This window comes from Pituophis catenifer, unplaced genomic scaffold (genome assembly GCF_029215685.1).
Source record: "Pituophis catenifer annectens isolate HBS135680 unplaced genomic scaffold, rPitCat1.0.hap2 SCAF_6, whole genome shotgun sequence".
Classification (NCBI taxonomy): domain Eukaryota; kingdom Metazoa; phylum Chordata; class Lepidosauria; order Squamata; family Colubridae; genus Pituophis; species Pituophis catenifer.
In genome coordinates this window covers 76,934,068-76,960,270 of record NW_027256886.1, presented here as the reverse complement: position 1 = coordinate 76,960,270, position 26,203 = coordinate 76,934,068, and the positions used below count along the sequence as shown (strand labels likewise).

Genomic DNA, 26,203 nt, shown 5'->3' with positions numbered 1-26,203 from the left:
CCGCCGGCGCCGCCAGTCCACCAAGGCGCACGCGCAGTAGCTGCGTTTCTCCCCCCCCCTCCCTCGCAGCGCCTGGGTATAAAAGCGGCCATCAGCTGATGCTCCCCGCATTGCAGGCGGCGGAACTCCTGACAAGAGACGCTCACAATGAGGCGCTTCGCTCTCCTCGTCTTCCTCTGCTCGCTGGCAGCGGGTAAGCGCGGGGGGGGGGGGGGGCGTGCCTTTTTTTTTTTTTTTTCTCCCCCTCGGTTTCCCTTGGCAGCCCCAAGCGAGCGAGTGGATGCCGTGGAGGGCTGGGCCTCGCACTGGCCTGAGGGTGGGGAGGGTGAAAGGCCCGCTAATGTCTGACACACCAAGCTCTGTTTCTTACGCCCTGGGCCTTCGCAGGATTAGGCCGCCTCGGCCACACGCCCCCACTATCGCCGTCCGGCTTTTTTGGGAGCCACCCGCTGACCCTCAACCGGAGTTGGGCTTGGGATTTATGAGGATTACCGGCTTGGAAGAGCACCGGGCCGCCAACGCGCCCTTTCTGGGTCAACCCGCAGAAACCGGTCCTTTGGGCCTGCCTTCGCTAGAGTCCCCGGCCTTGCGCAGGGCTGGTTGGGCGGTGTTTCTTGTTTACCCCAGAGGGCGAGAGGGCGTCGCCTGGCTCCTGACCCTTCCCTTATGCGAGGAGCTGCCCTTCTTTCCGCATCGCGACTGGGAAATAAATCCTAGGCTTTCCTGCCCCCCCCCCCCCCACCTTCCCCCTTTAACTCGCCCTTCTTTTGGGCCCATTGGTTTCCTTTCTCCCCCTCCTTTTGATTTAAAAAATGTCCTTTTCTAAATTAAGAGGGAGTCAAAAACATTCACCCTCTGGAGTAGCGGTTATCCCAATATCCATGGGTTGGGTGTGTGTGTGTGAGAGAGAGAAAGAAAAGGGAGGAAGGAAAAAGAAAGAAAAGAAAAAGAAAAATCGCAGAGCTGGCTGTCAGTGTCTTTTATCATTTTCTTTTGTCCAACTTGCGGGTTTTTTTAATCACTGGTGCTGCCTGTGAACAAGGACGCTGGTTCTCTGTTGTGATTATATGGGGAGTAGCTGACTTCCCTGGGTTTTTTTTTTTTAATAAACACTTTATTAAACTTTTATTACATTGAAAACATAAATTATTTCATTCGACAGGTAATTGTGGTGTTTTTCTTGTGACAATAATTTGCATTATTTACAAAAATTAAATTGTGCATGTTTACATTCTTATTTTATCTATTACTTGTACTTAATAACTACCTTCAATCTATCTCCGTTCTATCCAGGTATACCACTGTTCCCACACATTATAAAATATTGATGTCTCTCTATCTTTTAGACTCTGTTAATTTGTCCATTTCTGCGCAATTCATGACCTTTTGTATGACCAGTTTCTCTGCTGGTGTACATGGCTGTTTCCAACATTGAGCATAGGCAATCCTAAAAGTATGGAGTTTGTTAATTGGTTACTCTTTCTTCAGGGTATCTTCTCCCGTGGATAAGGAACCTAAATGAGATTAGGGATACTGAGTTTACCCAGTAGGCTTTGTGTCAGCCAAATGACAGAGCTGAGGAATTGAATAGCTCAAAAGGGCCTGGTGGCTCAGTAGACTGATATCATTGTGATTAACACCAGCTGTCTGCAATTACTGTAAGTTCGAATCTCACCAGGCTCAAGGTTGACTCAGCCTTCCATCCTTTCTAAGGTAGGTAAAATGAGGACCCAGATTGTGGGGGCAATAAGCTGACTTTGTATAAATATATACAAAAGTATGAAGGCTATTGCTTAATGCATTGTAAGCCGCCCTGAGTCTCCGGAGAAGGGCGGCATATAAATCAAATTAAAAAAAATAAAAATAAAAAAAGGATCTTCTACAAAGTGTTTCTTGGTGTCAATGCAATGTTTCCTATGAAAGCTTAATGTAAAAATGTTCTAAATATATGAAAGAGCAGCAGACTATAGAGTACTGTATAGCTTGGGAATTGGTAGCATTTGAATGTTGATACATGGGGTTTTACTCAGTTTTGGCATATTGAAAACCAAAATATATGTGTGTGTGTAGAGGGGGGTGGGAGGAATAAGTATATTCATGTGTTCAGAAATTACCCTGGAGGATTCAGTTGTTTGTGTTCTAGAAGCAGATTGCTAACCATAATTTCCCTGATGTTTGTGTGTTCATCCTTAATTCAATCCTTCAGGTGATTATTACTGTGATTCAGTCATCCTTGACTTAAAGGTGATGAAAGCTAATTGATTGCACTCCTATCAGTTAATTTTATGACCCACAACAATTTTATGAGATAGGTTGAGAGAATAATAAGCCTAAAGTCATTCAGTAACCTCCACAGTTGGATGAATCCAGTTGATCCACTTGAAAAAACTCCAAGGAAAAGCTAAACTGCTTAATCGTGCTTTTAAAAAATTCAACTAGGCTTATAGAATGTAGTGAAATGTAATGAAAGAAACACTTGAGAATCAGTTTGCTGTAGCGGTTAAAGGTATCAGGCTAGAACCTGGGGAATAGTGAATTCTAGCCTGTCTTGGGCACAAAGCCCACTGGATGACCTTGGCCTGACCACTTTCAGCCCTAGGAAAAAGGCAGTGGCAAACCACTTCTGAAAGACCTTGCCAAGAAAACTGCAGAGGCTTGCCCAGGCAGTTTCTAAGAATTGGCCTTGATTGAATGGAAGGAAAAAGAAAAAGAACAAAAACTGTTTTAATGCACTCTTTATTTTCTTACTTAGAAAACAGAACACATACTAGTCCTCAGATTATCCACCTACACATGTTAGTGATTTTAAATAGTTTAGCCTTGGGTAATGAAATTGCAGCAATTACGCAATAAGTCTAAAAATTGCATTGTACATTTATGCAAATTTGGCACTTTTAAAAAAAACAAGGAATAGAGACGACGATTCAAGTATAGTGCGTATAAAATTATGATTCTTGAGCAAGATTAACATTCCTAATGAACATGAGCCAATAAATTTTCTCCTGTCCATAGAAATACAAGATATCCTTATTGGTGGTATGTTTTTGTTTTTGTTTTCTCTTTAAACTTAGATTTGTTGATTGCAAATACTGGGGAAAAAACATCCTGGAATTCAACTTTATATGTATAGATTAGTTCTTTGTTATTGCTAAGAGATTCTTGCATATTAACTGTATTCTAAATCATGCCACTCTGGCTGTTGATCTATAACTGCTCAGTTATGGTTCCTAGTGGCAGCAGATGCAGCCAAGTGTGTTGGTACTCATCTTTTCCCAAATAATTCCAATTTGCTAGGCAATAAGTTGAAACTGACCCAAGTAAACAGCATCCATCGTTCTTCACAGGGCAGACCCCAATCTTTTGATGTATGATTTAACATATTCTTGTAAATAACAAATGAACATGACATGGCCGTAATTATTGGAATTCCTAACCTAGTATTTTTGCAGCACACTCCTTTGAGACAATCAAATACATTCTGTAGCTCTGAATATACAATTCTCAACTGGCAATTTCTCCTGTTCATCTTGAGCAAACTACTCCAGTTGTCTTAAATTTGTTCCTTCTCCCAACTGTGAGTTTCAGATTTTCCATTGATCAGTGGTGGGTTTCTAATGGTTTGCCCCGATTCGGGCAAGCCGGTAGCGGCGATGGTGGGCTCAGCAAAGCAGTTCGCTCCGACTGTCATCGGGGCCCTACCGCCCGCCCCTGCACTATATCTACCTATATTCATTCGTTTTTAGCCCAGCTGCTTGCCGCGCCTCAGCCGTTCTGAATTGCAAAGTGCGTGCGTGAAGCGAACCAGTTGTAACACCGGTTGAAACCCACCACTGCCATAGATGTTCTGTTGGATTCAGATTAGGATTTGTAGCAGGTGAATTTAGATTAGTCCAATGTTTGCTTTTCAACCATTTTTGTATGTTTTGAATCATTATCCTGTTGGAAGGCCCATACCCGTGACAGAGTTGTGTTTTGTTCCAAAATGCCTGGCTAATCTTTGTGATTTCATTGTGTTTTACATAGATTTGAAGCACTCAGTGCTGGAAGCAGCAGGGCAACCCCATTAACATTATGGTACCTTGTTTATATTACACAGTAGGGATGGTGTTACTTTCTTTAAAAGAATTGTTTTTTCTTCTATGAACAGAGTTGCTGTGATTTACCCAAAAGGTTTCATCTGTCTAGAGGACATTGTCCTAGAAGTACTTTGGCTTGTCAATATATATATTAGCAAACTCCAGACTGGCTTTTTTATGTCTGTCTTTCATAATTAGGCTCTTCTACCACGGATGCCACTTTCAATCAAATGGCAACAGATAACATGACTCGATAATATCTCTATTATTAGTATGACTATGACTACTAATAATACGTCTATATTATTAGATAAGAGGAAAATTAGGCTGCAAAAGGAAAATTGATCCCAGGTTGAACAGAACACTTATACTAAGTGTTCTGTTCAATCTGGGATCAATTTTCCTCTTGCAGCCACATCTAGGGAGGTTAACTGCTTGATAATATTAGTGGCCATGGTTGCAGGAACATGAAGTGCATTGATAATCATTTTGCAGCCTTTACCGTTGTTGACTATTACTTTCTCCTTTTCTCCCCAGACTTTCTGTTTTTCTTTCTCTTGCCCATGTTCACTATGCTACACACAGTGACACAAAATGGCTGATTGAATACTTTTCTTCAAATAGGCTGAATGATTGACTTATTTGAAGTCACCTAAGACACTAATTATATGGTCTTGAAAGATCATTAAACTCCAATAATGTCTTTTTAACGTCTAAGACGTGCCCAAAAGTGCCATTTTTATTTGTCATTATTTACAAGAAAACGTTACATCATACTTCAAAAGCAAAGTGTCTGTTCTGGACTATAGAGTAGAGAATGGCAAATGGTGATTCTTTGGGGTACCAATACTTTTGGCTGCATCTATTTAAGCCTAGTAAAAAAATAAATAGCATGAAACTGGAATTAAATGTAATGCAAGCATGTCCAACCTGCAGCCCTGGATAGCTTCTAATGCAACACCACAAGATCATAATTAAAAATATAAATAACATACTTCCTTTTACTTTTTTGATTTACATTAACTGTATTATATATTTTATATGCGGCCCAAGATTCCTTCAGTGTGGCACAGGCAGACCAAAAGGTTAGACATGCATAACCTAATGCATTCTAATGCTTTTATACTTTATTTTCAGTTGCTTTGACAACTCCCCTGCTTTTGAAGAAAGACTGTGCAAAAGGTCCACAGGTGTGGTGCCAGAATTTGCGAACTGCATCTGATTGCAAAGCAGTTAAACATTGTCAGCAAAATGTGTGGAACAAGCCTACTGTGGTAAGTTATTTTATTGCTTTGCTGATGATTTTAGTTCTGTTTTTGCAGCCTACCAAAGAAGTTTCCTTCTTCGTGTAGACAGGAGCTGAACTTTGGTGGGATGGAGAAATGGAGCTCAGGCTTGAGCTCTGTTTCTGCACCCCGCCAAAAGCATTGCCCTCTGCACCCAGAGGGGAGATCTCCTACTGTGTTTTCCTGAAAATAAGACCCTGTCTTATATTTTTTTGCCACAAAAAAGGCACCAGGTCTTGTTTTCGGGGGGGGGGGGGGGTGTCGTTGACAGACTCAACTCACTTGCGTGCGTCGCCCTGGCCACTTTTTCACTATCAGAGGCCTTCAGGAACTTCTTCATCCAGCAAGACCAGCAAGGCTTTCCTGAAAGGCTCTGCAGCCAATAACAGAGCTCCGGATCGATCCGGAGCTCTGTTATCAGCTACAGAGGCCTTCCGGCTGCAGAAGAAATGGGCTGAGGAGTGCAAGGCCTGGCTGCAACTGTCCGAAGGTAAGTAGTAGGGCAGCTCCATCCCCACCCTAGCTTTAATTTTTTACCTGTGCACCCTGGAGTGGGCGGGGTCTTAATTTGGGCTTATTTTGGGGGTAGGGCTTATATTGGGCACACATGTAAAAATCAAGCTAGGGCTTTCTGAGTAGGTCATATTTTTTGGGAAACAGTAGAGATCAAAATGAGCTGAAATTAAAGCAGCGAGTTGGTAGGCGGATAAGTTAAACAGCGTGGGGTGCCTCAAGCTGGTGGAATAAGCACAGAAGTAACTTTTCTTCAGTGGCTGAAAATCCAGCTTGAATTTTTCTACTCCTGCCGCCTCCCCCAGCACACCACATTCTTCCCTGGAACTATGCTTAACATAGTTAACTATGTTTAACAACCGCAACCAGGAGTGCCAAAATTGCAGTTGAATCAGTCACATGGGCAATCACATGACATCTTGCTTTACTCTTTACTCAGTGATACTTGGGCAGACAAGAATTATATTGTGATCAGTGAACAGTTGTGGCCAGTTCATGGAAATGGCCTAAATGGCTAACGCACCAAATTTTGCAACATTGTATGTAGTAAAAATACTTGGTGTTTACCAGTAAACCAATACAGAATTTCTCTTGATCAGATTGATGCAGCAGGAGTTGTTTGATGCACTTGTGGTAGTTTTTGTAAAAGAAACAGTAGATCGTGTTTGCTGCTTTTGCAGCCCATAAGGGCAGATGCTTGCATTCCTTATAATGGATGGTTTGGGATCTGCCCCAATCAGTTTAAAGGCATTTATCAAATATTTGAGTGAGTGTTTAGGAGATACAAAAGGAAAGAGAGCTGGCTCCTTTTATATCAACCTCCTCTTAAATTCTCTGTTTCTGATCCTAGTTTTGGTTGGTTAGCTACATTCTCAATTCTTACTGTTACCTTTGTTTGCTCATTGCCCAACGAAAATAAAAACACATGAAAAGGAGCAAAACTATAGAGGTATGCCGTGCTTTCAGTTAGATTGAAAGTTACAAAAAAAAATAAGTGAATTTATTTTTCAACTAATAGTTGCTAATTGTTAGTCAAGCTCTTGTTTCATGCTTTGAAGAGCAAAGAGCAATTATAAAATAGCTGCATCTATTTTATAGATCTAGGCAGCTGCAAACTTGTTCTAATGCAGTGGTCTCCAATCTTTCCAGCTTCGTGGACCGTCAGGGAGGGGATGGTTTTGTGCATATGTACACTGCTTTCACAAATACAGCTGCGTGCACACGTGCGTTCACCCACCACTTTTGTGGCCCAGTTCTGAACAGGCTGCGGTCTGGCATTGGGTCACAGCCTTGCAATTGGGGACCCCTGTTCTAAAGAACTTACGACTTCAGCCAGGTTGTGCACCATACAGAACCTGACCATGGCTGGTACACTTACATTAATATCTACCAGGTCATGTATGTGGAAAATAAAAATCAACATAATTGCTAGGTTCCTTTAAGTGCCAATACAAGAAATACTATTCTTTTTGTTTTTATTTTTTATTTATTTGTTAAATTTCTACATCACCGATCTCACCTCAGTCATTTTTTTACAATTTACAACATAATAAAATCATATAAATATATACATAAAAGCATATATTAAGAACAGAATTAAAAAGAGGTTAAACTTCCATATAAAGATAAAAATCAAGGTATAAAATTCAAAAAATCAGGAAGTTAACAAGGCAGCAGGAGAGTAGAAAGTATACTCCAGTATATCTAGAATAGTTAATTTATTCCATCTTTTGTACATTGAGACCCCATTTAATTAGATTATTAATCAGAATGTGGGATATTTTGTCAGAAGCTTTATTGAAATTAATACATATTATATCCCTCAATCTGCAGTCCCACAAAGTACAGTGTTACAATGAGACAAGATTTATCTGACAAGACAATGAAAAAAACATAACTTCTGGTGATTACTGTTGTATTTTGAATTTCTTTTTTTCTAGTAATCATTTTCTGAACAGACAATCCCTTGTTAGTGTCTCGTGAGAACATTTTTGGTGTCTTGGCACTACCCATGATGGAGAAATGGTTGCTAAAGATGACATAAATTGTTGAGATGACTAAATTGACTTCTTTAATCAGAGAAAAGACAAATATCTATATTTATTGCTGATTGGAAATTCCCTGTGGACTATTTGTGTAAGATAGGAAAAATGAACTTATGATTTATGGTTTTGATTATTAGATATAATAAATTATGGAAAGAAGAGAATTATGTTGTAACCAATAGAGCAAGAGGTAAACTTACCATTGTACTGATAACTATTGTAAAGAAGATTGGGAACTACTTCTTGATCTCCCCCCCTCCCCCGCACTTTTAGCTTTCTCTTTGATTTCTTTTTATTTTCTTTTTTTCTTACTTTATATTAGTTTGCACTCATTCTTAAATTCCATTTCAAAATCATTAATAAAATTATATTAAAGAACATTTTCAAAATCCTCTGGAGCATTGGCCTAGAAAGGTTAGGAACCTTCATGTAATGTATTTGTGCTAGCATGTGGACTTTAATAACACTGTAAACCTAAGTAGCATCTGCAGCAATATTCTCCTAACTGGATTTTCATTAAATTATACTTTATATGTCTAAAAATTAAGTGTCATTTTATTTATCAAAAGTTCTTTTTCTCCTCAGGAGAGTATTCCCTGTGACTTGTGTAAAGAAATTGTACGAGTGGTTGGGAAACTCATAAAGAGCAATGATACAATGGTAAGAATTCTTTTCTTTAAAAAAAATATTCCAATAGTTTTATTCAAGAAGTAAAGTGGAGGATCTAAAAATGGGAGCACCCCACTTATGTTGACACATGCCTTTCAACCAAGGTTTACCATGAATGCATTTCCTAAAATTGAAGGGGTATTTTGATATTAAAACGCCAATGTTGGATTGCGTTCATTCTTAGTGGGAGCTCCTAAACCTATATTTTTTCATAATAGTACAAAAATGAGCTCATGCTTAGAAAGATATTAATCAAATATACAGTATAAAAATTCCTTTAAATCCTTCCATAGCATAATAAAAGAGTTATCATCAGCTATGCAAACATATCTCTGCTTTTCCTGCTGATGACAAAAGCTAAATCATCTGAATATTTATATGATGCTTTGTAAAGCTTCGCCTGTGCTTACTTTCACAGTGCATTTAATGTTACTTTTTGTAGAAAGTACTAATGCCCCCAGCAAAGAATCTATAGCAGAGATAGGTAATATATAGCTAAAATCATGTAATCAAAATTTAATGGCAAAATAACCAGTTTGGGTGTAACGTTTTCTGTTTCAAAGATGAGAATAGGAATAGGAATGCAAAGCAACTTTTAGGTGAAATGCTCCCGTTACTGTCTTTGGATTTTTTTTCAAAATTATGTTAAGAAGGTTGAAAATTTTCAGACTTGCCTCCTCTTTTAATATACCACATCGCTAGAAGACTTCTTGTGGCCTACTGACCAATAAGCAGGCATTGTGACATCCAACCCAAAAATGTTGCTCATCTCTCTCTCTAATGTGATTTAGGAATTAAGTATTCTTCCTGAATGAGAAAGATGCGAAAATGTTCCTTTATGTTTATACCAACCTGTCTATCTTCTGTCATAGGAAGAAATAGATGAATATTTCAAAAAAATTTGTGAATTTCTTCCTGAATCCGACCTGGTAGAGCAGTGCAAGGACATAGTGGAGTCTTACTTGCCAAATATTATGGAAATGGTCAAATCAGAACTTGTAAGTATTCACTAATGCTACAGAAGCAACTGATTTTATAATTCTTAAAAATAAACTGGACAAAATTAGTGGATTTTACATTTTTCTTACTTAACCCAATATTCCAAAATTCACTGCAAAAGGGATATTGGAAAAAAAATGTGCAATAATAAGTAATGATTTCTGGAAGATTTGATAATCTGGTTTTCAGGGGTACTTAGCTGCACAGTTTCTGTTGCATTTAACATAGGTGAAAGCAAGTAAATTTGTGTTATTTTCTACTCTTTAGGAGAATCCTGAAGTTGTATGCAGTGCCCTCACACTATGTCAGTCTCTTCAGAATCACCTGGCAGAAGTAAAATTACAAAATCAGCTCCAGTCCAACAAAATTCCAGAACTAGATTTCTCTGAACTGGCATCTCCTTTCATGGCTAATGTGCCACTTCTTCTTTATCCTCAGGATAAACCTAAGAAAGAACCTAAGGTGGGAATTTAAAACTGCAAATGGGCTATTGGTGCTACTAATAACATAGATACAATAACATCTGTAAATTGCTATTAACTTTTAATCTTGCTGACAGTTGAATAAAGAAATTCATAAATATCCAAACCAAAAACTGTTTCTCTAGTCTAAACCCTAAACCCATTACCTTAATCAAAAGCAATAAGGAACTCTCAATATGCAAACATATGGGTTAATCATGTATATTTCTCACAGCCTTCATGTGGTGTTAATGCAAAAACTATGATTGTTTAGTCCTTAACTTGTATCATGCATTGTAACTGAACCAATTAAATGGATAAGGGGAATAACATTAGGGAAACTCAAGAAAATATAAACAATTGTGGTTAACTCAGTATTTTGAGAAGTAAATGGAAAATAAGTAAACATAATGCATCTATGAAATCCATTACTAAATATGATCCAGAGCACTAAGACTATATGTTTTTCCTCTGAATTCTTGTTTTAGAAATTTTAATAGTGCTGATTTTGAATAAAACATATCACTATTCCCAGTATAACTTTACTAAACCTTGTTAGAAGTACCTAATGCAGTGATACAGAAAAAGAAATGGCACAGGTCAGAATGTTGCAGGGTAAAATTGCCTGAACTACTCAATATAACTAAATTTCATCCAAAATCTCACCAGCAATGAATTGTCAGCAGATTTTACAGAAAGTGTTTTCTAATGCCTGAAGGCAGAGAGTGTGTAACCCAATATTAATTTTTTTAAAATTTATATAGCCATCTCATGTTGTGACATTATATTAAGTTACCATTTGCTTCATGCTTACCTGCAGGGAAATGGAAATGTGTGTAATGACTGTGTTCAGCTGGTGACAGATCTTCAAGACACTGTGAGGAACAATTCAACTTTTGTTAGTTCTTTAATTGAACATGCCAAAGAAGAGTGTGAACGTTTGGGTCCTGCCCTGTCTGAAGTGGTAATTTTTACTTTATATTATTTAATAAATAAATATTTATTTATTATGTGGGAAATACAGTATATGGATTGGCATTTTAATTTCCCCAGCTTTGTCAATTTAGAAATTAAGGTGCCATATTTAAAAGTAATATAAATATAAAATATGATTCTGACTATGTGAAGTAAATTTTACAGTCTGTACAGAATGTGTAAGGACCACTTTAAGGGGATTGTGTAAATTTGAATCTAGGCTTGTATTACAGAATAACTTTGGATGAGCTGTCACTATTTAATATCCTAATTGTCACGAGAGAAATGCAAGATGCAATTATGTATGCCTCCCTCCATATTGTATAGATAAAAATGTATATATATATCCCAAATGCTTCTGTTGAAGAAGTCAGTACATTTCTTTGACATAATAAGGAATACAGTGATTATATGTGGCTGGCATATTTTGCTGCTTGTGTAATAATAACCATCTCCAATGTCTCTCTTTCTCTTTAATAGTGCAAAGGCTACATTGCTGATTATTCCTCCTTGGCTATTCAGATGATCATGCACATGGTAAGATTCACATTGCCTATATTTTACTATCTTGCTCCAAAAATATATTAAAAATCTGCCATTGGAGTTATAGCAAATGTCTTAACTAGGTCTGATAGCATCAAAAGTCATTTTGGATTAATTAATTACTTAAGGGCTAACTATCATGTTGTACCATCACCTCCTTTTTTTTTTTTAGTTCTTGAGATTATTTATATTGAAGATCTCTGTAGGAATATGGCAGCAAGGACAAAATGATACTTATACCGGGAATCATACTAGGTTGACTGCAACACAACATTTTTCATAGGGCATTCAAATGTCTATGCCTATTCAGAAAGCATAAATATTGAACAAAATTTATTTTGCAAAAATAATCATTCTATTGTTAATTGGCCTTTCCCTCTTCTTGCATGAAAAGTTGTGGTGTGAACCATTTAGATACTTGATTGTTTTCCAATTGTTTAACTCTCTTGTGTTTCTTTTTCTCCATCCTGTCAACAGCAGGAGCAGGTATGTGAGAAACTTACTCCCTCCACATAGAGAGTGTTGCTTGATCTCTTGCTAATATAGTTGATAAGTGTGATATTTTTGACAGATTCAAGGGACAGAGTGGCTGTGGAAAGAATCATATTGGAGCCTAAAATGAAATCTTGGCCATTCTGAAACAGATTATGAGCCTGTTTGGCTACCTGGCTTTGAAACTAAAATTAATGCACAGAAAATTCCACAAAGCCTGAAGCCATAATGATCAAGATAGTTTTAGGGTATGATTGGGGAATAGATACTGAGATTCCTAAATAAACCTCTTTGGACCTTGCACCTGTCATGGTTTGGTTTGGCAAATGCATGTTGCATGTATTTATAACTCAGATTGTGGTGTTTTGTTTGCCAATTTATATATGCCTTAATGAGGAAAACAGTGAAATGAGGAGGAAATTTCTCGGCCTATATAGAGATGGCATACTTTAGTATATTTGCTTTTGTAGGTAAATGGTATGGAAACATCTCTGGTTACGGGAGAATAGAATGATTGAACTACTTCAAAGATGGTCTGGGAACTCTTGTATATAACTGTGATATGCTTTCATAAGAAAACGTTTGGGAAAAGTGCATGCTTTGATACTCATTCTCTAAACTACCGTTACCTTCTGTTTATAAGAGCTAAATGCTTTATCTTTTCTGCCTTTGAGTCAGTTTTTTATTCTTGGTAGTAGCTAGACTAGGCCATTAAGAGTTGTCTTGACAGGGCTTTTTCCAAAACTGTTTGTCATTGCTTGCTTTCTAAGCCTAGGAAAGAGTTACTGGCCAAAGATTACTGGCTTTGTACCTAAAGTGGGACTAACACTCATAATCTTTCAGTTTCTAGCCTGATGTTTTAACCACTACATCAAAACAGGTTCTCGTATCTTTCATAAGTCCTATTTAATAAACCTGTTCAGAATATTACAGTTATCCATAGCTATGGATGAGATAATGGCCCTACAAAATCCCTTTTCTTGTTATTTCCTTTATTAATGAAGAAGTCATAGGAAGTTTTCACTGCTGTCAGATTAATTGTAGCTTGTCACTTGGTTCAGACCTGATAAATTAGTTTGTGGCCAAAACTGTTTTAGTCAAAAATCACAATTTGAGATCAGACATTACAGCAAACTAGTTACCCAAACAGAAAAGAATGCTTCCAATTTGTTCTCCTGGTTTCTCTGGGGGAGAAAAAAAGAGAATCATCACAGGAACCAAAACCAGCTGTTAACGATTTCTGTAGACGTTGCAGTTCATAACCAAATAAAATTAGCAACTATAAAGATGACTATACCAGTGGTTAAAACTTTTGAGAATTCACGACAGACCAGGTGGATATAATAGTGATCTGGCCCATGAAGAGCCAGGTCTCTAAACTCCCTTGAAGGAAGCATTTATTCCAAATCACTTTCAAATGACAAGCTACTTGTGTAGTTTTCAGATTTGACACCAGTGATCAAAATAAACCAAAGAATTATGTAGTTTATTTAGTTAAAGAATATGCTCCCTTCTAGTTAAATTTTGTTTTTACTTGCTATGGTAGGAGAAGGTAGGAGGAGTTAAAATTATTCCTGCAGATATTAAGCTAACTGCAGAGGAGGGAATTCTTGGGACAGCCAACTCTTTTATGAAGGATTAACAGGTATAAAGTTATATAAACCAATGAGACATTTCTGAAAGGTGAAACTACAGCTGCAGCAGCTACAGGTATTTAGCAGTTATGCGAACTCTTGAAATCGTATGAATACACTCTTGACTTATATTTCTTTAGTATGTGGGCCATATTTGCGTTCAGAAGTGATCGGGAAATTTTGAAATGTATACATTTGAGTAGGTAGTCCTCGACCTACAACAGCTTGTTTAGTGACCATTTGACCATTTACAACGGCACTGAAAAAAGTGACTTATGATGTTTTTCACACTTATGGCTGTTGCAGCATTTCCATGGTCATGTGATCAAAATTCAGATGCTTGGCAACTGATTCATATTTATGGCGGTTATAGTGCCCTGGGGTCATGTGACCACCATTTGAAACCTTCTGGCAAGCTAAGTCAATGGGGAAATAAGATGCACTTAATTACTGTCTTACTAACAACTGCAGTGATTCATTTAACAACTCTGGCAAGAAAGGTGGTAAAATGGTGGTAAAACAAAACTCATTTAACAGCTGTATCACTTGCCAACAGACATTTTGGGCTCAATTGTGGCTGTAAGTTGAGGACTACTTGTAACTGGCTTAGTTTGGCTATAGTGTAACAGGGAACCCTGTGATATTGCTGAATTGTTATTTGCAACAGCCAGGCCAGATTATAGTGAGGCTTTTAGTCAGGAATGTTGCAGAAACTGTAGCCATTGTTTTCTCATCGATAATCAATCCTCCTCCTCTTCCTGCATGGTTATAAATTAGAGACTTTTAAAACTATTTTAATGTGAAATATTAACTGAAAGGAAATTGGGGTTTGTCTTTTGTATGGCACTTGAATGACTGCTAGAAATTGTCGTCTTCTCTAGCCAGAATAGTGCTTGAATTTAGTGAAATGACTGCATGTCTCTACAGAATACTCATGTTTCATTGAAGTACATTTTTTAAAAAAATACTGCACCAAGGGACACTTATGAAACATCAGGAAGAGCGCATAATCTACACTTTTATTTGTTCTAAAGTATTTAGCTTTGTTAAAAAAAAATCAATTGTGGACCCATGCAAGTTGCTGAAATAAGTTGTTTGATTAAATTTAAAGCTAATTTGTTCTGCTGTGGAGTAGAAATGCCAAAAATGAATAAAATTCAACCTGAAAGCATACATAACATCTAAGGATATAGAAAACAAGCTATATGTGAACCACTTTTTTCAGATTTACAGCTAGTTTCCAAGTGGTCCATATCCAGACAAAAGCATGCATTTTTCTTTTGGGCATATACCGAGGCATCATGTTGAAAGGAAGAGTGTTTCAGGGAGATTGAAAGCAAGAACAATCAACAGTCATGGCTGGCAGATCTAAGGAAAGTAGACTGGGGAGGTTGTTTTTTGATTGCACATAGAAAGAGGAGAGGAAAGAAGCAAAATTGGTCCATTTTGTAGGACCAGCATGGATTTAGTTTGGTTGAAACCTGAAAAAAAAAAAAACTTTCTGTCTTTTGGTTCTGCTTGAACCACCACCTATCTGGAACAGTTTGACAGAACTTCAGAGACACACCATGTTTTGGGCTTAAAACAAAATGCATTTTTTTTAATTTCCTGTAGAAATAATAACATCTATACTATTCCATGGCGTCGGGGGCTGATTTTACATTGATGAAATTAGAGTGATATTAAAACTAATTTGCTACCTTGTAGACTATAGAAGCAACTTACATTGGTGTTTTATGTCTTCAGCAACCACAGGAAATTTGTAACACGATAGGATTATGTTCTTCCCTGAAATCTGTACCCCTCCAAGCTCTGGTGCCTGCTAAACTTATCTCTCCAGCAAAGATAAAGCCAGTTGAGCCAGTTGAGGTAAGACTTGGTACTTAGTTATCTGCATGTCACTTTACCGAAGCAAGAAGGATATGAGCATCTCAAATAGTGAAAAGCTCTAACTTATGTGATTACTTTTATGGATTTGTGTGAGAGATCAGAAGCCTGGAGATGGTAAAGGAGAGAAAATCTAAGAAACAATAACAGAAGGAACCTCCTGATGAATTTTAATCAGTTAGAATAAAATGAAATAGAACAAAAAGATCCAGAAATATAAAATTTTCATCACAAATGCCTGGACATCCTCTCACAAGGTTCAACAATGCACTGAAATTCATGGTAGCCTGAAAATTGAACAAAGCAATTTCTGAATGGCTTTTACGGGCTATTAAGAGTCTAATCTTGGCTAGTCTTCCACTGAGACCATCTTGGCCCCGAAATAATTACCATCAAGATCTCTCAGTTGACTTGACCTCCCGGGTGGTGCAAAAACTGAAGGCACCAGCATTAGGGGTCCCTGACCTTTTGGGCTTCCTAACGACTGGAGAGGGAGGCTAGATATAAACTGCTGTATGAACAAGCAGACTATCTGTGGTGGCTTGATGTGCTTTTTTTTTTTTTTTTAATTTGATTTATATGCCGCCCTTCTCCGGAGACTCAGGGCGGCTTACAATGCGCTAAGCAATAGCCTTCATTCTTTTGTATATTTATACAAAGTCAGCTTATTGCCCCCACAACTGGGTCCTCAATTTTACCTACCTTAGAAAGGATGGAAGGCTGAGTCAACCTTGAGCCTCGGCGAGATTCGAACCTGCAGTAATTGCAGGCATCTGGTCTTAATAACCAGCTTAATAACAGGGTGCCTTAGACCACTGCTTGCTTGTACTCTCCTCTCCTCTCCTCCCCTCCTCTGACTTCCAATGATTTAGTTTCTTTCCATGGGCCTTGACCATTGGTATCATTAAAAAAATATAATATTTTTTTCTTGGCGGTCAACCATTTTGCTAACCTTGACTTGAAAAGTTGGACTCCAGGGGTGTCTCCCAGTGGAGATCTGTTTGTTCCAGCTGGATAAAGTGGTTTTCAGGCCAGATTCCTGCTTTAAACTCAAGCCAATTCCATATTTCACCTAGCACAAATAAGTGTGCTTCCGAACTTCTGCCCAAGCCCAAGTTTCTCCAGTGAATGCCTCTGGCTCAAGCTGGGGCTGCAGTAAGACACTGACAATACACCCTTAAAAGACCTCAGAGAGATAATGGGTCAATTGTTTGTCTCTTACAAAATAAAATGATTTTTTTTCCTGTTTCACATTTAGCAGAATGTTGAAGAATATATTACCTGGTATGTGTAACCAGGAAGAGCAGCCTTTCCTTCCTATTGACAGCAGACCCCATAAATGTAGAGTCTTTGTCAACAGCCATAATGGCAATGGTTACCATTAATAGATATTTGTAATGCAAGTCCTTATAAAGCACTATCAAATAGATAAAAGTTTGCTCCTTTTGGACATGGACTTATCTTCAGTGAGGTTACAGGGAGTGCCATCATATATTGGCCCATTGTGGGAATACTGCTGCTATAATATTCTTTTCATGTTGAAATGTGTGAGAATGGAAACTTGGCTTAATGGGAATTACGTTTCTGGACACTAGAAGGAGGGCTCTGCAGTCCTGCCCTGATTTAGAAAGAAATGAAGTAGCCCATGGGATGACACCTAAATTATTTTACTGCATTGTGCTAATTATTGTACAGATACTATAGTAGTTGCTAATTTTATGGTTAAAAATTGAATAGCAAATACTGAAGTCAGAATATGTTAAATAGAGTGGTTCCTTCGGGCTACAGGAGGAAGTTTTAGCTTTGCCTTCTTAACTAGTGAGGTAACCCTTTCTTGTCAGGTTCAATTTCCAGTGACCCAATATATACTTCAGAGTACGCCCCAACTACTGTTTCATTGTGGCTGTCAATGTCTTGGTTTCTTGTAGTACAGGTAATAACTACTGCAAATAATTCTTTTTTTCTGAATTGTATAGACCAATCCGAGTCAAAAGGAAGCATTCTCTCTCTGTGAAGTATGTACTATCATGGTAGAAGAGGTGGCCAGCCTTCTGGAAAGCAATAAGACGGAGGTATGCATGAAATAAATTAGACTGCTAATATCATCTTCTATAATACAGTTTGCTCTCCAAGAGCTGGGCTCTATCTAGTGTGATCAAATGAGGACAGGTGGCTTCTGACAAAATGGCTTTCTTTGTAGTGGCATCCTATATATGGATGAGGCTCACCCAAGGAGCTCATCTTGCAGTGTTCTTGTGATACAAAATCAATACCTATTTTATTCAATATATGCATGTTTTGTATATAACGATTTTTAAAGCTGCATTTCAATGTGCTGTTGAAATCTACTATACTAATTTTGCATGTTGCTAGTTTTAGCAAATGCCTAGAGGACTTGTGATGACTGAACGTATCTCAACCTTTGTCTGTACTAGGAGGAGATGATACAAGGAATGGAGAAAGTCTGTTTAGTGCTACCTGAAAAAACCAGAGAGGAGTGCAAGGACTTTGTGGAAGTTTATGGGAAGTCTATTCTTGACATGTTGTTGGAAGCTACTAGTCCTAAAATGGTGTGTGTGATGCTGAGATGTTGCAAAAACAACATTTTACCAGATGGTGAGAACTTAAATAATCTTTTGCTACATAATCAATGCTTCTATGTTTGATTTGGATTTTGCTTTTCCGGTATTGCAAATTGTTCATTTATGTAAATATAAACATTAACTCAACATAAACAGCTTTGCTTTGTTGTACCCTCAGAAGAAATTGTTCCAGTGAAGTCAGAATTGGGAAGTATCTGTGATGTGTGCAAGATGATCGTTGCTTATGCAGACAAGGAACTAGCAAAGAATGCTACCACTGCTGAGATTGAAATGTTTCTGGAACGAGTCTGCCACTATTTACCGGAGTCTGTTAGTGACGAGGTAATTAATGTGCTTTTTTGTGTTAAAACTGCAGTGCTGTGAATGACTTCTTCTGAAAAGCTAATCTGTGAAAACAAAGAATAAGGTTACAAAGGATTGCTGCTTTGTAATGACCTCCACAACCAGTGTCAAGCTGGACATCTTAAATTCCAGCGTGGTAGAGTTGGGTTCTTTCAAATAATTGCATAGTGTTGTGAAAACAGACCATTTAATTAGTTTGCTGATCTGTTATGTTGACACTTAACATATTAAGGATTACATTTTTAAACAGTTGCCTTGAGCTGTAACATTGGGGTTGCTTCTTTGAGGAGCAGATCACTTCTCTGCTTTAAAAGAAGTTGTAGTGAGGCGCTGTTTGTATTTCATAACGTAAGTTCTCAAGTTGCAAGCTACAAGCATGATGCTTAGAGTTTGAAATATTCCTTTGCTTTTCACCTATATGATACTCCTGTGGATTTGTCTCAAAAATCATTGGATGCATTATCACTTATATACTTCTATATCCATTCTGTACACAGTCATTCCTTGCTTAGTGATTGTTTGTAAATATGACAGTAATAACAATAAAACTCAGAAACAATGCAGTATGTACCATCAAATTTTATGGCCTGTTATCAAAAGCCTTCAGTTTGAAACCGAGGTCTGGTTAATTTCAGGCAGGAGCCAAGGTTCTAATCACCCATAGGCAGTTCTGCTTACAAACAATAATTGGACCTGGAACTTTGTTGCTAAGCAACACAGTTCTAAAGGCCAATGTCACATGACCTCGCGCAATAGCAATTCTGGCAGTTCTAGTTGCCATTGTTAGTATTCCTGCATGGCTTTCCCATTGGCTTTGCCTATCAGAAGCTGGCAGTGGAGGTTGCAGATGGTAATCACGTAACTGTAGGAATGCTGGCAACAGCTGCAACTACAAGGACAGGTCATACGTCCCCCTGATTCAGTGCCGTCATAACTTCTAACAGTCACTGAACAAGTCATTACACAAGGTCTACCTGTAAATGCAGTCACAGAGCTGAGCTTGTTAATAAACTTATAATTATTACTTTTTAGGGAAATGATATGCAGTGGAGAAAAGTAGCCCAGGAAAAGTTAGCTTGTTTAAGTAATCTCTTTGTCCGGCAAAAAAGAGGGGAAAATGAATCAGGCACAGGACACTGTATGGAAGAACTAGCAATCTTCATTGTGTCTCTTTCTCTCTCACACACATACATGTTTCTTTACAACCATTTCATTTCCTATTGAAGGACCAGATTCTGGTCCCTAAATGAGCGAATGTATTTAACTTTGTGACCAATATGTTATTTGGTTAGATTAGGTCTGCAATTTAACTGTGAGAATCTAACACATATCAAATATCTCATTGAAATCAACGGTCGCTTTGGTTAGATAGCACTCGATATAACAAAAGGCTCTTAAATTCAAGAGTTTCCATCTGAGTTACATGATCAATTGGTAGAGGATCCTATTCCATTTCTCACGGATGTTTTATTTTTTATAAACAGTGCGTCCAGTTTGTGCAGCAGTATGAGGCAACCGTTGTTCAGCTTCTCGCAGAAATAATGGATCCTACTTTTGTGTGCACTGTAAGTACCACAAGTTAGAATATTTACTTATGAACTACACTTCAGTATATGTACCATTAAATAAATATTGACTGGGCATTTATATGCTTAGGTATCCACTATTACAACTCAAAGCTATTTATGGACTAGCAAGTATCAAATAAAACTCAATAATAGTTTATCTTAAAGTGATTCTTTTATTTTGGATTGATGTAATCCAAAGTGCAAATGCAAAATTAAAGCAGCAAAATAAGAATGAGGTGCTGGTGATGTTGCTAAAATGCCCTTTGAAAAACGGGGGTTTGCTCCTATGTTATTTTCTGACCCTTATGTTCAACCAAGGCATAACTTGTCAGTTGTAACAATAGGGTTTTCTTTGGTTCCTTTAGCATTCTTTGTAGAAATGCTAATAAATGAACGGACTGATCACACTTTTATTATAGTGAAACAATAAACTGCAATTACTATCTTTCACTTCATAGAAACTTGGAGTTTGCACATCATCCACTAAACCTCTTTTGGGGTCGGAATTCTGTGTCCGAGGACCGGGGTATTGGTGTAAGAACATGGAAACTGCAACTCAGTGTAATGTAAGTATTTTTATATACTTCTGAGCAGGCATGTAGGTAGAGACAGAAACCTAGCAAGCAGCATTTCTTTATGCCAGCTAATATGGGAAGAGGTTTTCTACAAGACAGTTGCATTACTGGAAGACATGGGCAAGATCCAGTGCTAAGTGACACAGCAGGGATGCAGTTTATACACCTAAAATTAATTGTTGGGATTGGGATTTGTGAATGCCACAAAAACCTATAGTTTCTGCCTTTTTGAAGGAGATTGTAACACCAAAACAAGTAAATAGAGAATCCTGAGTAATTAAAAATGTTTCTAAACAACAAATGTGTTTAAAATGAACACATTTGTGGATTAAAAATGCCTTTGAGAATAAAAACCTATTTAACTACATAAAAAATGTGGCACCTGATATATTTTACTGGAGAGTTCTTTCCAAAGCTACAATATTGCCATTGAAAAGAATTGTCCATCACATCCTCCAACATGAGAGAGTACCAGAGCAGGATGCAATAGTGAAAGCATGAAATGTTTCTGCCTCTCTTCCATTGTCTGTATACTGAATAAACTCAGTAATGAGCTCTTAGCAATTGTTCCCTCAAATATGAGTTTTCTTCTATCTGCATTCTAATCTGGCTTTGTTGTTGTCAGCTGAGGGATATACTAAGAAACTGAATGGGTTGTTCATAGCAAAAGAGAATGCAGAATGTCCAGAATCAGTCCTGTCATATGGCCAGGTCATCTCCATTGTCCATGGCTTCCTGGATCTTAATCTAGGTTTCAAGAGAAGCACCTGCATGTAAACTGGAAAGTTGTCCAGCATCTCTGGAATCAACTAGCTTCTGGGAGTAGATCATGAAGTCATAAATTGGTGTAATGTAATCCTGCCTTGGGTAGTCTGGAGAAGATCAAATCTAGTGACATTTTTATCAATTGGGTAGGCTAGCAGGATGGGTAGTGTACATCATCAGAACCCCAAATACGTGATACTAGATATAAACATTCTAGAGTGATATTGAAATGGAGAGAAAGCCTGGTGAGAGTAAAATAATTTCTATAGATAATGCCAGCCCCTCTTTGCAATTCCTTGATTTGCTTTAGTATTGTACTAGCAAACTAATCTTGCCCAAAGTCAAGCTATGGATGAATGAGGAAAATGTTATTACTTGTTTATTTGGTCACAGTATAGCAGGACAAAATGTTTACCATAATTTCATCTAGGGCAGGGCTGTCAAATTCGCGGCCCATGGGCCAGATGCGTCACGTGCTGGCCACGCCCAGACCCAGTTTAGCGAAGGGGGGAAAGTTGCAATACATCACGTGACGCCACCGGTTTGACACTCCCGATTAACTACTGTGCCACATTTGGCTGGAACATGAGATAAAATTAAAAATGAAATAAAATGGCCCTCATTCCACCTCTGGAACAGCTCCCTCCCCCTTTGGAGTAAATCCCATGGTTTAAGCTAACACAAGTAGGATTGTTCATAAGGGGTCGACTTCATTAGTTTGTGATTATTATAGCATAAACTGGAATTCATGGTTCAGTGTACAGCAAGAAAGGTAAGTTGCAAGCTAGATGGACCCAAGTTGTGGCTAGGCTATCAGAGCTGAACTGTGGGAAATTCAGACCACTAGATGGCATCAAAGCATTATGGTTTTCTGTCTCTTTCCTGCCATCTACCGATTATCTAGATTTTTTTTTCCAGGCTAGATTTGGCAGACTCAGGTTTTGAGCCAGCTAAAACTCTGGCGTTGGTTGAAAAAGTTGTAAATATTTGATAAGTAGCAACTTTATAGAATCCCAGAAATCCTTTGGAATGACTTCCAGACACTCTGTGCATAATCTTGATATATAAATCACGTTTCCTCTGATTATGCCTTGCATATCTTTTCTCTCCCTCCCTCTCCTTCTCTCTTTCTCTCCCAGGCTATTGAACATTGCAAGCGCCATGTGTGGAACTAGAAGATGCATCATCTTTGGCCGGCTCTTTTTTCATTCTTGGAAGAAAATGGAAGCCAAGGGTTAGGCTAGTAAAAGCTAAATCTTAGTGTCTTGATCTTCTCCCTCTCCATTTCAAGTACCTTTTTACGAATTGCGTAGTAGCAGTGCTACTATCCTGGAAGGATCCATTGTTTTGACTTACTGATACTTCTAACTGCAGTTGTAGGCCTTTGCGATACATGAGAACATACTGCCAAGTCATTGGCCAATTGGATTCAGTGTTTCTGAGAAGGAGTAGTAATAAGTGTGTGTGTATGTAAGTAAACTAAGGACAGTGCTGGTGTGTCTGGATTTTAATTACTTGGTTTTTTTTTAAAAAAAAAAAACATTCTTGCTGATAATTAAACCTAAAACATGGGGCTGTAGTGCTCTCTATTAAAATAGCTGTTGATACCCTTTTGTGAACAGTCATTTTGTAGACAAATCTTCCAAATAAATTCTTAGCTGCTGGCTTAAAACTGCCATAGACAAAGGCAATCCCATTCCTTCCAAAAGGATGATTTAGGTATGCCCACAATTATGTTATAATTAAGGTCTTAAGTCCCAATGCCTGTGTAGCCAATACTGAATGAATGTGCATTCACAATCTAAAGTGCAGGCAGTACTAGTTGATAGTGCAAGTTTGAAATGCTTACAAATGATCAGCCCATTGTTTTTGAGACAAATTTAGTAGCTTCTCTTTCAACAAACAAAACAGTAAATTATTACCTAGAAAAATCAAGAGGTGCACTTAATTTGGTCCATCTAGTGCACCGGAGCGCTTTCCCTCCATTTCAGTAAGATGTATTTCCTGAAACTAAAATAAAAAAGAAGCTTGGTAGAAAAAAAATAAGTTAAGTATCTGTGTTCCTATTGGATTATACAATTGTCTATTAAGATAGTCTCTTCTTAACTGGTCCCACTACAGAAGAGGTCCCCAACCCCAGGCTGTGGCCCACTACCAGGCTGCGCAAACGGTGGGCACTCAAGCATGTGCACGAAGCTCCACGTGTCCGCTTTCCAAGCCAGAAAGATTGGGGATGGTTGCTCTAGAGTGTTACATCTACTTGCACGAGTAGGCATAAATCAGAATGTCTACGAGCAAAACGTTAACTAGCAGTCATGACTTTTGTGTGAAGACAGTTGTGGTTCGCTGGGGTGGGGAGCAAACACACAGACTCAAAAACAGTAACGCTTGTTGAACCATATATAAACAAACTATGAAGCCCTTAAACCCCATGACTTCTGACTTTGTTTAAAATACAGATTTGTAGAATGAAGCTCCTAAAATAATCAACCTCGGCATCATTGTTAAAGTTAGGAATATAATTTTTTTTAATTTTATATATCTTGGGTGCACTTTTGAGGGCATTGACTTGAATTCTTCAGACTAATACGTTTTTGTTTTGTTTGTTTTTTTGTCTGCTGCTGGCTCCAAATTCTTGCTGCTTTGAAATAAGCATATGATGAAAAGCAACAGCAAATTAATATAGATGTTTGTTGTGTAGCATTGTAGTTAACATCTCCTTTATAAGAGATTATTTGTTGTTGGAAAATATAATACACTCCCTGTAAAAGAAAAGTGGCATTCTGTGAGGTAAAACACATTTTATGTATAGAATCTGGTTTCTTGCTGATAGGAAACAATTTCATATTTTTTGGACAAATTCTTACAACTTAATGTAAATATATGCAGAGTAATATCTCACCTTCAGAAATGAGTTGGGAAGATAAGCAGCTGCTTTAACAAACTGCTCTATTCTATTTTTTTTTCTTTTTGCACTGAAGCTTCTGTAATTCAATAAAGTTGTAACTACATTTTGTCAGTAGTGTTTTTAAAAATTATTTTAATTATTAACTTGGAAGCGAATACATTGAGAGATACAAGTTGAAATGTTGATAATTTGCGAGCAGTAGAGTCATATCCTGGAAATTTTAGAGTAGCCTCAATGAAGTGGGATGTCTAGAGCCCCTGTCCAATATTACAACTTCTTTTTTAATATGGTCCCTACTCCCTATTCTCCAACCCAACCCACTGTAGGGTAGGTTTAATACTCTATGCTGCCTCTTTGTAAAACTGAAATTTTAAATTTGAAGGGCATCAGTTCCTGTGGATGGTCAAATCATTTCATACAGCTATAAATTCCCTTTTCTAAATTCTCAGTTCTGCTACTGTTTTTCTACAATTAGAATTTTGAAAGACAATTACTGAATTGTAAATAGCAATGTAGCTATGTGCCACTGGACAAGAATATTGCCCTCAGCTCCTATAGCAAGCATTTATGTGGGTCATGATTTACTATTTTTCACTGTTACTAGCATTTCTTGTTTTTTTCCCCCTATTCCTAGTTGAACTAATGAATTAATTTTATTAAAATGGGATTTTTGAGTGCTTAAGTTTCTTGAAGTTACAAGCTTATTATGTGAATAGGCTACAAATTGAGCAAACTGGTTCTACAATAAGTATTAGAGGAAATGTAAATACTAGTAAATACTGGCTTCAGCCTTTTGTTTTCTTCTAGGATTCCTTCAGGCTTACACTGCTTAAATTTAATGGCATATTTTGAATGCCATTTCATTCTTTTCTGAATGAAAAGAAATGGATACGGTCTATTTAGCCTTTTATTTCAACCGAATACACTTTCCTTCACCTCAGTGCAGGGAGTTTGCAGATTGGGGATTAGGGATGCCCAGGGGGAGGGGGAGGTCCTGAGCAGCCTAGAGGTGGGTTGTTTTTTAAAAAACCGATCAGTCTTCCTTGGGCGACAGAGGGACAAATCAGTGAGAATAAACACTCGGTTTTGCAAGCTTATTACAAACCTGTTTGACTGTTGAAAGAAGCTGTTTGAAAATAACCACAACAGTTTTATTCTTTTACAAAACAACACTCTGCCTTAAAAGTATGATATACCATTGTCAAAATACTGTACGATCTTCATGTAAAAATGTATATTTCATATTTCCCAACTTTCCCTGAGAGCTGATACTCCTTACTGAATCAGAATTGTGTGCTAGGCTCAAAAATCTTTTAAAGACATCTCTCTCCATTTGCTTAGGTTTGAAAAAGAAAAGCAGGGGAGAAGTCACCACTTTTCCTATTTCTGAATAATTCATCACTGGAGAGAGATGCTTTGGGGAAAGTGGTGGAGCCTGTTTTAATAGGCTCTCCTCTGGCATGTGGGAGGATACATGAGGAATTATGGGAGAAAGGCTGAGTCAAGAGATCCAGAGGAACCGGCCCATCACATCTCGGAGGTTATGTGTTCATTCCTTCATAATAGGCTTCAGGTAAGCACAGGTTGACAGACTATTTCAACAAAATATGGGACAGCAATTATGTTGCACATAATCTGGTTTGATCAAGAAAGCTTGCTCTACTTTTCATAAATAAGAAACATGCAAACATTCCTGTCAGGAAATAAGGTGCAGACATTTGTCCTTGGAAGAAATTATCTTGGGGTTTTTGGAACACCGCATTCCACCCAATTGTGAATCAGGCTTACATTGATTCTTGCTATATAATTGCCCAGCGTGGTTGGATTGGATAGCTAATTTTGGTCTTATTGTTAATTACATT

At 37.8% G+C, this 26,203-nt stretch overlaps 1 protein-coding gene across 1 annotated transcript; it reads left to right on the top strand.

Moving 5' to 3' along the window:
- Positions 1-24,447, top strand: PSAP (prosaposin). The gene is made up of 14 exons (XM_070946260.1): positions 1-193; positions 5,214-5,350; positions 8,506-8,580; positions 9,462-9,587; positions 9,856-10,050; positions 10,870-11,013; positions 11,505-11,561; positions 15,440-15,562; positions 17,557-17,652; positions 18,016-18,196; positions 18,341-18,504; positions 20,010-20,090; positions 20,552-20,659; positions 22,573-24,447. Exons 1-14 carry the CDS (start codon positions 148-150, stop codon positions 22,606-22,608), a joined length of 1,569 nt encoding a protein of 522 aa, XP_070802361.1. The 5' UTR covers positions 1-147; the 3' UTR covers positions 22,609-24,447.
- The last annotated feature ends 1,756 nt before the right edge of the window (positions 24,448-26,203 follow it).